General features: G+C 36.2%; 1 protein-coding gene across 3 annotated transcripts in view; it reads left to right on the plus strand.

The window, feature by feature from the left end:
• SYNPO2 (synaptopodin 2) overlaps nt 1-13,712 on the plus strand; it is a 175,880-nt gene that overhangs the window by 125,531 nt on the left and 36,637 nt on the right. For all 3 annotated transcript variants that reach the window (XM_007999660.3, XM_007999659.3, XM_037991327.2), the window contains exon 2: nt 12,069-12,220. In XM_007999660.3, the coding sequence (XP_007997851.1) occupies nt 12,069-12,220 (152 nt within the window). The remainder of the gene's footprint in view (nt 1-12,068; nt 12,221-13,712) is intronic.

The following is a 13,712-nucleotide window of genomic DNA, read 5'->3' on the forward strand; positions in this document are numbered from 1 at the left end:
TCATAAATAGCTCATACTATTTTGAGATACATCCCGTCAATACTGAATTTATTGAGAGATTTTAGCATGAAGGGCTGTTGAATTTTGTCAAAGGCCTTTTCTGCATGCATTGAGATAATCATGTGCTTTTGTCATTGGTTCTGTTTATATGCTGGATTGCGTTTATTGATTTTCATATGTTGAACCAGCCTTGCATCCCAGGGATGAAGTCCACTTGATCATAGTGGATAAACTTTTTGATGTGCTGCTGGATTCGGTTTGCCAGTATTTTATTGAGGATTTTTGCATCGATGTTCATCAGGGATATTGGTCTAAAGTTCCCATTTTTTGTTGTGTCTCTGCCAGACTTTGGTATCAGGATGATGCTGGCCTCATAAAATGAGTTAGGGAAGATTCTCTCTTTTCCTATTGATTGGAATAGTTTCAGAAGGAATGGTCCCAGCTCCTCCTTGTACCTCTGGTAGAATTTGGCTGTGAATCCGTCTGGTCCTGGACTTTTTTTTGGTTGATAGGCTATTAATTGTTGCCTCGATTTCAGAGTCTGTTACTGGTCTATTCAGAGATTCAGCTGCTTCCTGGATTATTCTTGGGAGGGTGTATTTGTCGAGGAATTTATCCATTTCTTCTAGATTTTTTAGTTTATTTGCATAGAGGTGTTTATAGTATTCTGTGGTGGTGTTTATGTATTTCTGTGGGATCGGTGGTGATATCCCCTTTATCATTTTTTATTGCATCTATTTGATTCTTCTCTCTTTTCTTCTTTATTAGTCTTGCTAGTGGTCTATCAATTTTGTTGATCTTTTCAAAAAAACCAGCTCCCAGCTTCATTGATTTTTTGAAGGTTTTTTTGCGTCTCTATCTCCTTCAGTTCTGCTCTGATCTTAGTTATTTCTTGCCTTCTGCTAGCTTTTGGATGTATTTGCTCTTGCTTCTCTAGTTCTTTTAATTGCAGTGTTAGGATGTCAATTTTAGATCTTTCCTGCTTTCTCTTGTGGGCATTTAGTACTATAAATTTCCCTCTACATACAGCTTTAAATGTGTCCCAGAGATCCTGGTAGGTTGTGTCTTTGTTCTCGTAGGTTTCAAAGAACATCTTTATTTCTGCCTTCACTTCGTTATGTACCCAGTAGTCATTCAGGAGCTGGTTGTTCAGTTTCCATGTAGTTGAGTGGTTTTGAGTGAGTTTCTTAATCCTAAGTTCTAGTTTGATTGCACTGTGGTCTGAGAGACAGTTGGTTAAAGTTGCTGTTCTTTTGTATTTGCTGAGGAGTGTTTTACTTCCAACTATGTAATCAATTTTGGAAAAAGTGTGGTGTGGTGCCGAGAAGAATGTATATTCTGTTGATTTGGGGTGGAGAGTTCTGTAGATGTCTATTAGGTCTGCTTGGTGCAGAGCTGAGTTCAATTCCTGGATATCCTTGTTAACTTTCTGTCTCGTTGATCTGTCTAATGTTGACAGTGGGGTGTTAAAGTCTCCCATTATTATTGTGTGGGAGTCTAAGTCTCTTTGTAGGTCTCTAAGGACTTGCTTTATGAATCTGGGTGCTCCTATATTGGGTGCACACATAAGGATATCCTGATGAAGCAATTAAAGTTTGATTTTTATTAAATCTTGAGTGCACATTTTTAAAATATTCTGTGTGACAAAATGAAAAGTACATATAAAGCACTTTGGCTGGACACTGAAATGCAATGTTTACCTCAAGGGAGAATTTGTAGGAAATTGTTTGAATAGCAAGCCATACTAGCCCTTTTTTAAATTTATGGGACATCATTTTTATTTTAAAGAATGACAGACAAAATATGGTTATTCAGACTTTGATATTCAGCAGATATTTTCTAGAAAATAAGCAAAGTCATCTTGCCCATTTAAGAAAAATGACTGACAATATTTGAACTTTCGAAGGAAAATTAAAATTTTGAGAAACTCTCATCTGCCACTGTGAATTTGATAGCATCCCAATACTTAAAGACTTCTCTGATGAGATCATTGGTGATATTGAGAATGATTGTTTGATATTGTACAAGGAAATGTGTCAGCATTTGAAAGATGTGCATAACTCAATGAATTGATATTTTCCAAATGATCAATCCAAATGTAACAAAGTCACTCATGCATAAAAGATGCATTCAAAATGCAAAATGGACCAATAGATTTTTTTAATTAACAGAGTATGAAAATTTTATTCCTATGGTTTCAGATTCTGCACTGCAACTTTAGAAACTACTGCTTATTGAGTCCAATGTGATATCAAAGAAGAATATCCAAAATTACCCTATAAGACTATTAATGCACTCCTTCTTTTCTAACTATATAACTGTGTGAGGCTCAATTTTCTTCATGCATTTCAATCAACACATCACAACGGATAGAATGCAGAAGCACATCTGAGAATCCAGCTGTCTTCTATTGAGCTCAGACATTAAAGAGATTTACAGATCAGGCACGATGGCTCACTCCTGTAATCCCAGCACTTTGGGAGACCAAGGCGGGTGGATCATTTCAGGTCAGGAGTTCAAGACCAGCCTGGCCAACATGGTGAAACCTTGTTTCTACTAAAAATGCAAAAATTAGCGGGGCGTGGCAGCGCATGCCTGGAATCCCAGCTACTCGAGAGGCTGAGGCAGGAGAATTGCTTGAAGCTGGGAGGCGGAGGTTGCAGTGAGCCTAGATCGTGTCACTGCCCTCCAGCCTGGGCAACAGAGTGAGACTCCATCTCAAAAATAAATAAATAAATAAATAAATAAACAGATTTACAGAAGTGAGAAATGATACCACTATTCTCACTACAATACCTGTTTTATACAATATGGTTTATTTTTCATAAAAAAGGACTTATGTTAGCATGCAGTGGGTTTATTGTTTTTCTAATTTAATAAAAATTTACAATTTCTCATTTTTGATATCTAATATGGTAAATACCAATAGAGAGAACTCAAAACAGAGTATCTTTGAAGTTCCTAATTATTTTTAAGAGTCTAAATTGTTCCTAAGACCAAAATGTTTAAGAATTGCTTCTGTAGATCACATACTCTTAAACACCGATGATGGCCTAAATGAAATTCCAGTTAAGGCTTTGAAAGCGATCATTTAAACCAGCTCTTCCCTGAAAGGGCAGTCTTTCTGATGTGATTAAATCCCCCTGGCTCCAGCACCAGCCAGTTTTTCTGTCAATCAAACCTCTCAGTAGGTGCTGTGGCTGGGGAGGTAGATATTATATCAGTCATGTGAAGACATGATTGGCCCTGTCTTTTCCCCCAGTACCCTACTACAGTAAATGTTCAGTGCAGTCAACTTAGCTTTCTTGAATTAAAACTATGAAAAATATTTATAAATTTGTACAGTTGATACTTTTTAAATTAAAACTTCAGTGACAATTTGATGTGATTCTTTCCAAAATGGAAGCACCCTAATACATCTTATATGTATTATAGTTTGACAAAGTACAGAATTAGGAATATGGAGGGAATTCTTTCATTCTCCAAATGTTGAAAATGATTCCCTAATAACTTAAATGCTTTGCTCAAAATCACATGAGTTAGTGACAGAATTAAGACAAGATCTCTAGTTTACTAATAACTGCAAGTCCTCAGCAAAATAATGGAGCTTAAAAATTTTTTAAAGTCTCTACTCCTATCATTTGAAGAAAAATTTTTCATTTTACATTTGTCTTCTTTATTTGTAGTATTATTTATGAGAAAACCAGAAGAATAAACTGATTCATCTAGTTGAGACAAATACAGGAAAACTTCATATGTCTAAGCTATAGAAAAACAGGGAGCTCCAGACAGGTATATTTGTTGAGTACATGAGACGTTTATCTCTGAAACTAAACAGTTTCAGAAAAAATAGCAATACAAGCAAGGTATCTGGGACCTTACATTATGGATTCTAATCCATTTCCTTCACTTTATTAATGCAGAAATGCCTCAGGTTCAATTATACCTTCAGACATCAGAAACTCTTTTAACTATTTGGGATGTACTCTTTCCTAAAGGTATCACGTGTTTTTCTGCATCTAATCAGTCTGCTAAAAATGACATAAACATTTTAAATGTCTTGGGATCATTATTATTAATGCCCATTCTCTTACTCGAATAGAGCAGAGGCATTAAGTCCTATTGAGCATATGAGAGTTTTTTACACCTTCAGTGAGTGGCCCAATCTCCTGAGCCTTTTTGTTATTGTTAAGATTTTCGTGTGTTTTTAAATTTGGCTTTTACTCCCTAACTTTGGCGTTTGTATTAACTTTGCCATTTTCCTTTATACAAGATACATGATTTTCTCCCCACTTCAAAACCAAATAACGATGGTAAATAGAATTGTATAAAATTGATGAAATAGACTGTGGATAGGATCCATACACTTTCAGTAATGTCCAGAAGTTTTAGTGAACTTTATTTTCAACTGTATTTTGACCATTCAAAAGACTGTAGGGAGCTTACTTGTAAGTTCTTTAGCTGACTAATTCTTATTAGCATGTTAATTTCTCAGTTAAAAGTTGTATGTCCGGTTAATAAATATGAACTGAGGCCAGACACGGTGGCTCACACCTGTAATTCCAGCACTCTGGGAGGCTGATGTGGGTGGATCACGAAGTCAGGAGTTCGAGACCAGCTTGGCCAACATGGCGAAACCCCGTCACTACTAAAAATACAAAAATTAGCTGTGCATGGTGGCAGGAGTCTCCCAGCTGCTCAGGAGGCTGAGGCAGGAGAATTGCTTGAACCCAGGAGGCGGAGGTTACAGTGAGCAGAGATCATGCTATTGCACTCCAGCCTGGGCGATAAGAGCAAGACTCCATCTCCAAAAAAAAAAAAAAAAAAAAAAATTAACTAAAATTTAGGAAACCCAAATAGTGAGTTCTAGTTCTGCTCTCCATAGTAATTCTTATTAAAAAGAGTATTTACATAGAGTCTTTTAAATTTTACATGTGCTTTTATTATGAGTTTTTTAAAAAGTATTTTTTCATATTCTGTACAAATGTTTATAAAAATAATCTGACTGTAGTTCAGAGACCTCTGTGCAATCTTTCATGATTTATCCAACAAAAAGTAGACAGGCACATGTCCTGCTAAGCTCTGATCTACCAGTGTTTGCCTGAAAGAGCTAGGATGTTTACATTCTTAGGAAAGAAAGAAAAGCAGAGAATACCATTCCATATTTGTACTTAGTTTTCTAGCATCATGATGGCTGCTTTATAACAGCTCATAGCAGTTATATTGCAGAATCGTTTCTGCCTGTGGAATCACTTTGGTATGAAGATTCTTAAGTATGCAGTCCCACAAATTAGGGCTCTCATTCCTGTCAAAGATAGTTATTACTTCAGGAAGCTTTCCAAGGTTGCTACCATGAATACTTTTTACTTTTATGGTGACTTGGTCTCTGAGGGTAAAGACAATCATCCAAAAGAAAACGTTTTTGTCTGGACATATCTTGGTGACAAGAGGAGGAAAGGTCATGATCTTCAAAACAAAACCCAAAATGAGAGCAGGTTATGAGCTTGAACTGAGGTACTGAGTGTGAATTGTAGTGTCTATTTGAATTTACACTTGTCACCTGATTTGAATATACAGTTTTAACTTTATTTTCATTATTTAGACACATGATGTGTAGAATTGAATCCCAAGGGCTGAGGTTGGTGTTTAGGATCTGGATAGCAAGCCGTCTGAAAGTGGAATTATGAACTTATTTCTAAGACCTTAGCTGCTATCATCTTGCTCTGCCTCCTCTGACCATTCCTTTGGTATTAGTCGAAGAATACAGACCTACCTAAGGCTTTGGTTTAAGAGCCAGTTGGGGTAAGGGAATGCTTACTAAACCTTGTCTTACAGATATGAGGCAGTTTTGCAAAATGCCTGAAGTGGAAAATTGAGGAAAGGCAGGAGCTTCCAAAAGAGCTACTAGAACATGTATATTACATTTTCTGTCAAAAAAAAAAAAAAAAAAAAAAAATCTGAAACTTTAATTGTTGCCTGAGATCACGATCATCTTTTTCATCCTCTCTCAGTTATTGCCAGGTCCCTGAGACTTCATCATGTGGATTGAGAATAGCCCCACATGTGATAGGCAAATTTATGCTAATTTTCTCTTTTTCCATCAATTTCAATAGATTATAATAGTGGATTTAAGGAAGAGATTGTCTTGTTTCTATCACTCACTCTGACATTTTCCAACAGGATATGTCAATGAATTATACATGAAAATGCAGCTCCTGAGATAAAATTTAGTTCTCCTGACAGCAAGCTGGCATGATTGACAGGCCATACACACAATGCAAAATAATTTATGTATTAGGTCGACGAGAAGTCAAATCTGATACCTGCTTTCTAGTCAGTCTTGGAAAACCTGGAAATGAAGAGAGAACAACAGAAGAGAAAAATGAGTTTTCTTTTTTATTTGCAAGGAATTATTTATTCATAAAACTAAATTAGCATAGCCAAAAATCTCCTCAGATTTAGTCTATGAAATGTAAATAATGTCGTTAAATTTCCCAGAGAAGTCTTAACTTTCTAATTTCACTTGGTGTTGGTAAAATAAATCTTTCCTGGCATGGATCAAGAAATGGAAATCTCCACAAGTGAGTGAGAATGAGCAATATTTGTCTCTCTGCACATGGCTTGTTTCACTTAAGATAATGCCCTCCAGCTCCATCCATGTTGTTGCAAATCACAGGATTTCATTTTTTATGACTGAATAATATTCCACTGTGTATATTTCCACTTTTTCTTTATCCATTCATCCACTGATGGACACTTAGGTTGATTCCATATCTGGACTATTGTGAATAGTGCTGCAATAAATTTGGAAGTGCAGATATCTCTTTAATATACTGATTTTCTTTATATTCAATATATAACCAGCAATGGGATTGCTGGCTAGTTCTAGTTTTAATTTTCTGAGGAACCTCCATGTGGTTCTCCATAGTGACTGGACTAATTTGTATTCCCACCAGCAGGGTATGTGGATTCCCCTTTCTCCACATCCTTGCCAGCATGCATTATTAGCTCTCTTTTTGATAAAAGAGATAGAGAGTAGAATGATGGTTACCAGAGACTGGGAAGGGTAGTAGAGAAGAGAGGGGGATAAACTGGAGATGGCTGATGGGTACAGAAATACAGTTAGAAGAAATAGGATCTGGTGTTTTGTGGCGTAAGATGACTATAGTTAACAATAATTTATTGTATACTTCAAGATAACTAAAACAGTGCAATTGAAATGTTCCTAGCACAAAGAAATGATAAATATTTGAGGTGATGGATACCCTAATTGCCCTGGTTTGATCATTAGCTTGTATCAAAATATCACACATACTCTATAAATATATACAACAATTATGTATCCGTAATAATTTCTTTTTTTTTTTTTTTTTTTTTTTTTTGAGACGGAGTCTCGCTCTGTCGCCCAGGCTGGAGTGCTGTGGCCGGATCTCAGCTCACTGCAAGCTCCGCCTCCCGGGTTCACGCCATTCTCCTGCCTCAGCCTCCAGAGTAGCTGGCACTACAGGCGCCTGCCACCTCGCCCGGCTAGTTTTTTGTATTTTTTAGTAGAGACGGGGTTTCACCGTGCTAGCCAGGATGGTCTCGATCTCCTGACCTTGTGATCCGCCCGTCTCGGCCTCCCAAAGTGCTGGGATTACAGGCTTGAGCCACCGCGCCCGGCCTGTATCCGTAATAATTTTAAATAAAAAGTTTTTAAAGGTGGTAAGTTGCATATTCTCACTTATAAGTGGGAGCTAAATGATAAGAACTTATGAACACAAAGAAGGAAACAACAGGCACAGGGGTTTACTTGATGGGGGAGGCTGGCAGGAGGGAGAAGAGCAGAAAAGATAACTTTTGGATACTGGGCTTAGTTCCTAGGTGATGAAATAATATGCACAACAACCCCCCATGACATATGTTTACCTCTGTAACAAACCTTCACGTGTATCCCTAAACCTAAAATAAAAATTAACAAAACAAAACAAAAAGGTGTAAGCAATGAAACACAGTATTGCATTTAGTAACTACTGACATTACCAATATCTCTTAGTTATGTGATCTGATTAAATTGGGAGACATTGAAAAAGAATCCAATATTTTCGGGATAAGAACTCGCTCAGGGTCTAATATTTTATGTGTGGAATGAGGTCTCTAAAGGAATGTTTTCAAGGGAAAGGAATTCCATCATGTGCTCACACAGGTATTTTGTGTCAAATCACAGTTTATGATAGATAATTATACTCAATTTTGAATTTGTAACACATTGAGTCATAATATTGTCTATTTTTTAATTTTTAAAAATAGTTTACATATAACTCTGTGTGTGTAGTAAGCCAACACATCTGAATTCACCAATCCCTTCTTGAGCACCTCTTTGAGCTGTAGGTACATCATGGAACTTTACACACATTATTTCTAATCCTAATTAAACATCTAGACTGATAAAATTTATTAGCACCATTTTACACTTTAGAAAACTAAAGCTCAGGGTGGTGGCGTAACTCACCTAAGTTCAGACAGGTAGTAAGCATAGGCGCAACACAGTTGAAACCCATGTCTTGTTCCCTCAGAGTTGGTACCCTTTCCCACTACTACATGTATTTTATGAATGCAAGACTAATGGCTTAAGGAAACTGATTGATAAGTTCACTGATAGATAATTGGTATCATCAGTACTAATAATTTGTGTGTCTAAATCTAGTTTTGTGATGCACAATGTCTTTCATTTTCATAAATAAGAACGTTTCCAAGTGTTAGAATCTTTATTCACATAAACATGCACAATTATACAATTATAAAAATACATAACTATGTACAATAGAAGGTAAGGATCTTAGGTACACTAATACATATTTATTCTTCTTGATACTATGAGACCCTGTCATACCATATTTATTTGGTTGAATAGTTCCATAAAAAATGGAAAAAGAGTAGTCCTTCAGAAAAAATTAAGTGACAAGAAAAGTTCTCATCATATGTAACAAAGTTTTTGAGGGAAAAAGATTCCTTGTTGTTCAGATCAATGTGAAAGGTCAGTGAAACGCAATCACAGCAGTTGATTGTGAATGTTGACCTCAGAATGTTTTCTCTGAAGGAATGCTAATGACTCTTACCATGATGCACTGGCTTATTTAGATACCATTAAAAGCTCCAACTTGACAAGCAGGATGATGAACTGCACTTTTCCTATCAAGTAACACATGTTTGGATAACAGGCAGCTCTGTTAAGTTGGGAGATATTTATTTTTAAAGAATCAATTTTTCATCTTCTTCCGCAATCCCAGTTTAAAACTCAGACGACTCATGGCTGAAAAAGAGAACTTTTACCTAAGATTGGATCTTGGGGTGTACAGAGTATAATGACACCTCTGTTTTATCAACATAAAACCTCCTTGGTCCTCCAAAGGGTGAATTTTCTGTTCAAATCCTGGTGTATCTGACTCCATTTAATGAATGATTTTATGCCTCAAAAATATGTCCTATTATTTACCTAATTTTTTTAATAAATAAATTTCAGTAACTGAAATGTGAATAATTCTAACCCTAACACACAGATGTCCGTTGTTGGATATTGTTGTATCCTTTACTTATTAAAAATTTTCTTGTGATCTTTCATTTTAAATATTTCATGCAAGACAAAACAAAACAAATACATTTAACAGCTAAATGGATATTTTCAAAATTAGGTGAAATCCTCTTTCTAATTGCTTTTGTGACTTTCTTGTCGTCTTGGAATATTGAGTTCATTTAATATTTTCCAATAAATTAGTATTTTCCAATAAATTAGTATATTCCAATAAATTAGTATATTCCAAAAATAAATTATATTTTCCAATAAATTAATATTCTTCTGCAAGAGGTAATTATATTGATTTGTCAGAAGTGGGGAAGGCTTTCTATAGATTATAATTTATGACAATAGAAGGATGGGCTCTCCAAGAACAAAACTAATTGAATCACTTCAAATTTCAATAATGCCATGGCTTTGGCTCTTAAAGGTAATATTTTGCTTTCAAGAGTGTCATTTAAAATGAACTTGTAGATGTAAACGTTAAACCTATATGAGTTAATATATCATTTAAGACTTTAGCAGGAATTAGTGGGCAGCTTTTAGAGATAAATTGAAATACATTTTGTGCCCAGTCAGAAATAAGTCTAGCCATGAAAACATTCTTCAAGAAGTGCCGCCTACCTGGTTTTCACCTCTCTAGGCTCAGAAGCTTTATTTTAATAAAAAGGAATAATGCTTGGTAGAAAAAATCTGGGAAAGTATCTTATTCTTAAATTTGAGACTGTATGGTCATCATGCATGGTTCATTGAGAACAATTGCACTCATGAAATGAAATCTAAGCACATTAGTATCACTTAGGGCTCCAGCAGGAAATAGATGGCATGCTCAAAGAAGAATTCAAGATAATGTAATGCAGAGACTAAAAGTAGTCTTAAGGGAACCAACAAATGATAATGAAGCACCCAGAAACCCAGAGATTGAGAGCAGGAAGCTATTATCACCTGTAGGCACAAAGGTACAAGGAGATAATGTGTGTTGTTGGAACTTAACAAGAGTTAAGGCAATGATAGAGGGGCAGGCTGACAGGAGCTGCGACTCTCTAGACTGAAGAACAGAGCCACTGCCAAGCCATGGCCCAGCAGGTCCACTAAGGAGAGCATAGACCTGACCTCTCATTTTCCTTGGTCTTTGATCTCTTACTGGAATAAGAATATTCCAGTAGAATATGACACAATGCTTATGGCAGGGCTGCTGTTTTTACTTTCTGCGAAGTAATCTCTTTTTTCTTCCTTTTTTTTTTTTTTTTTTGCTAAAGTTTGCTTAGTACCATGCCTGGAGTAGCTGATGAAGCATTTCTCTCTTTGACATACTCCCTAATATCCAGGCTCCCTGGTGCCCCACTGTACTGGGATGGTTTTTATCAGTCCATTTAGCTGTAGAGCTCTCTCCTCAAACAAGTTGCCCTGTCCTGTACCTCCTTCTTACAGTCATGGCATTTCATTCACCTTGGCAATGGGAAGGATTTTAAAATTTATTTTAATGCAAGAGATTGCTTTCTCACTGGAGTGAAAAATTATGTTTTAAGACAGGGTCTTGCTCTGTCCTCCAGACTGGAGTGCAGTGGCGTGATCTGGGCTCACTGCAACCTCCACCTCCTGGCTCGAGCAGTCCTCCCACTTCAGCCTCCTGTGTGGCTAGGATCACAGGCATGCACCACCAAGCTGGGCTAATTTTTGCATTATTTGTAATTTTTTTTTTTTTGTAGGGACAGGGTCTTGCCATGTTGAACAGACTCATCTCAAACTGCTGAACTCAAGAGATCCACCTGCCTCAGCCTCCCAAAGTGCTGGGATTATAGGTGTCAGCCACTGTGCCTGGCCTGAATTATTTTATTTTATTTTATTTTATTTTATTTTATTTTATTTTATTTTTGAGATGGAGTCTTGCTTTGTTGTCCAGGTTAGAGTGCAATGGTGCAATCTTGACTCACTGCAACCTCCAGCTCCTGGGTTCATGCAATTCTCCTGCCTCAGCCTCCTGAGTAGCTGGGACTACAGGTGCATGCCACTATGCCCAGCTAATTTTTGTACTTTTTAGTAGAGACAGGGTTTCACCATGTTGGCCAGGCTGGTCTCAAACTCCTGCCATCGTGATCCACCCGCGTTGGCTTCCCAAAGTGCTGGGATTACAGGTGTGCGCCACTGTGCCTGACCTGAATAATTATTTTTAATGTCATCAATGTAAGTGTTGAACATCTTTTGTCATTCTGCTCTATTTTTTATTTCTTTTATTCTGTCTGGTTCCTTTACATTGATTTACTTTCTTTTTTCCTGTTTGCTTACAATGCTATGAATTAAATGTTGATATTATGGTAAATGTTAATACATGATAAAGTGTGTGTCTGTGTGTGTGTTCATAGTGTAGTAAGAAGTGTTCAAATGGTCTTACAGGTTAACAGTGAATTAAAAATCAGGGCTGGTGTTACAATTGACAGACTTGTTTCTCAGAGATGGTGGCTTGCTTTTTATAAATTATATCATTCTGCTCTGTCTCCTTTTCTACTCCACTCAGATTCGAAATCAGAGCAAAGCCTCTGGGTCTGGGCTCTGTGAGGGAGATGAAGTGGTTTCCATCAATGGCAACCCTTGTGCAGATCTCACCTACCCTGAAGTCATCAAGCTCATGGAAAGCATAACAGACTCTCTCCAAATGCTCATCAAAAGGTACAATGGATTTGCTGGAATATGTATTTTCTCTTGAAGCTACATGGGAATGATTATAGCTTTTACTACATATATAATTTGTCATTTATGGAGAAATTAGGGGTGCTTTGTACAAGGTTAGTACAGTTAAACAGAAACGCAACTGTGTTTGAAAAACAGTCAATTCTATTCAACCAAACTTTCTGGTTAATTGAGAATTAAGTTGAAAATCCTTGTTTCCAGCACTTTGTTGAAAATCTTAGGTATTTTAGTCTCCTTCTTTAGAAAGCTCAGTATATTGAGCATAACTTAATATTTCTTTGATAGATCAAGATTTTGTGATGGATCAGAATCACTCAATTGTAATTATCAGATGGACAGATGAATTTAAAATGTTTAAATATTAGACCGTTAAACTGTACAATTTTTCGTTAAAAGAGGATGACTAAGAAACAGAAAAGAGAAACGACAACAAAAACTTACAAGCAGCCAGATTTCTCCAGTAAAACCAATATTTGGGGATGGACAAAAGCAAATGATTAGAACAAGGTTTTTGCACTACCAACACAAGTCATTTGGGAATTCAATCTCTTCAAATACCACTATCCCCACGTAGTTGTATAACAATATAAAAGAAACCTTCAAATATAAAAACAAAAGAAAACAATGAGGACAATAACCAAAAAAACTACAGCATTGACATTTTTATGGTGTACAAATCACAGTACAGTCCATACTGATTTTGCAACAGAAGCCCTGACTATTGTATTATAATGAATCCAGAAAGGAAAGCTTTGACTTCCTGGAGAGCAGCTTTTAGGAAGATGTCAGAGGACATCTCAAGATGAACCTCAAAGTCCTCCAGGTTTTTCCTCAACTCTGCAGAAGCACTACATACAGTTCCCCCTCTCCTGATCATTCAGTATGATTCTCTTCTGGGATAAAAATGAACTCACTATGGCCAAAATCTTGAGACAAAAATGGAAATCTAGTATTATTCTTATAATCTAAATATTTATCCATCAAACCCAGTGTTTAAGGCCTGAGAATCCTTCCTTCATATTACAAAGAGAAAATAAGTTTATAAAATATATAATTTGCTAATACACAATTAAATTTATAAGATAAAAAATTTACAAAATAATTAACTAGTTGGTAGGATTCAAAGTGGAATCGCAATTGAAAATGAAGTCAAAAGCAATTATTATTATCACCACCACTACCACTATTTTAAATATCTGAATATTGTTTCCTGCAATAAATATTTCTCTCACTCATATCACTATCATCTATCAGTGGAGGACAAGTGTTTTTCCTTTTCCTGAACTATTGCCCAGAGATAGCTAGGTAAGACTCTTTTAAAATAACTCCTTTAGCATTCCGTCTCTATTATCTTAAATGTTATTCAAATAAGATTTTTAAAATTCTATAATTATGACACATAAATTGTGGACTTGATGAGTACGTATGTAGACTGATGGGAAATGATTGTTTTAAGGCATAAAGCTTTACT

This window comes from Chlorocebus sabaeus, chromosome 7 (assembly GCF_047675955.1).
Source record: "Chlorocebus sabaeus isolate Y175 chromosome 7, mChlSab1.0.hap1, whole genome shotgun sequence".
NCBI classification, from domain to species: domain Eukaryota; kingdom Metazoa; phylum Chordata; class Mammalia; order Primates; family Cercopithecidae; genus Chlorocebus; species Chlorocebus sabaeus.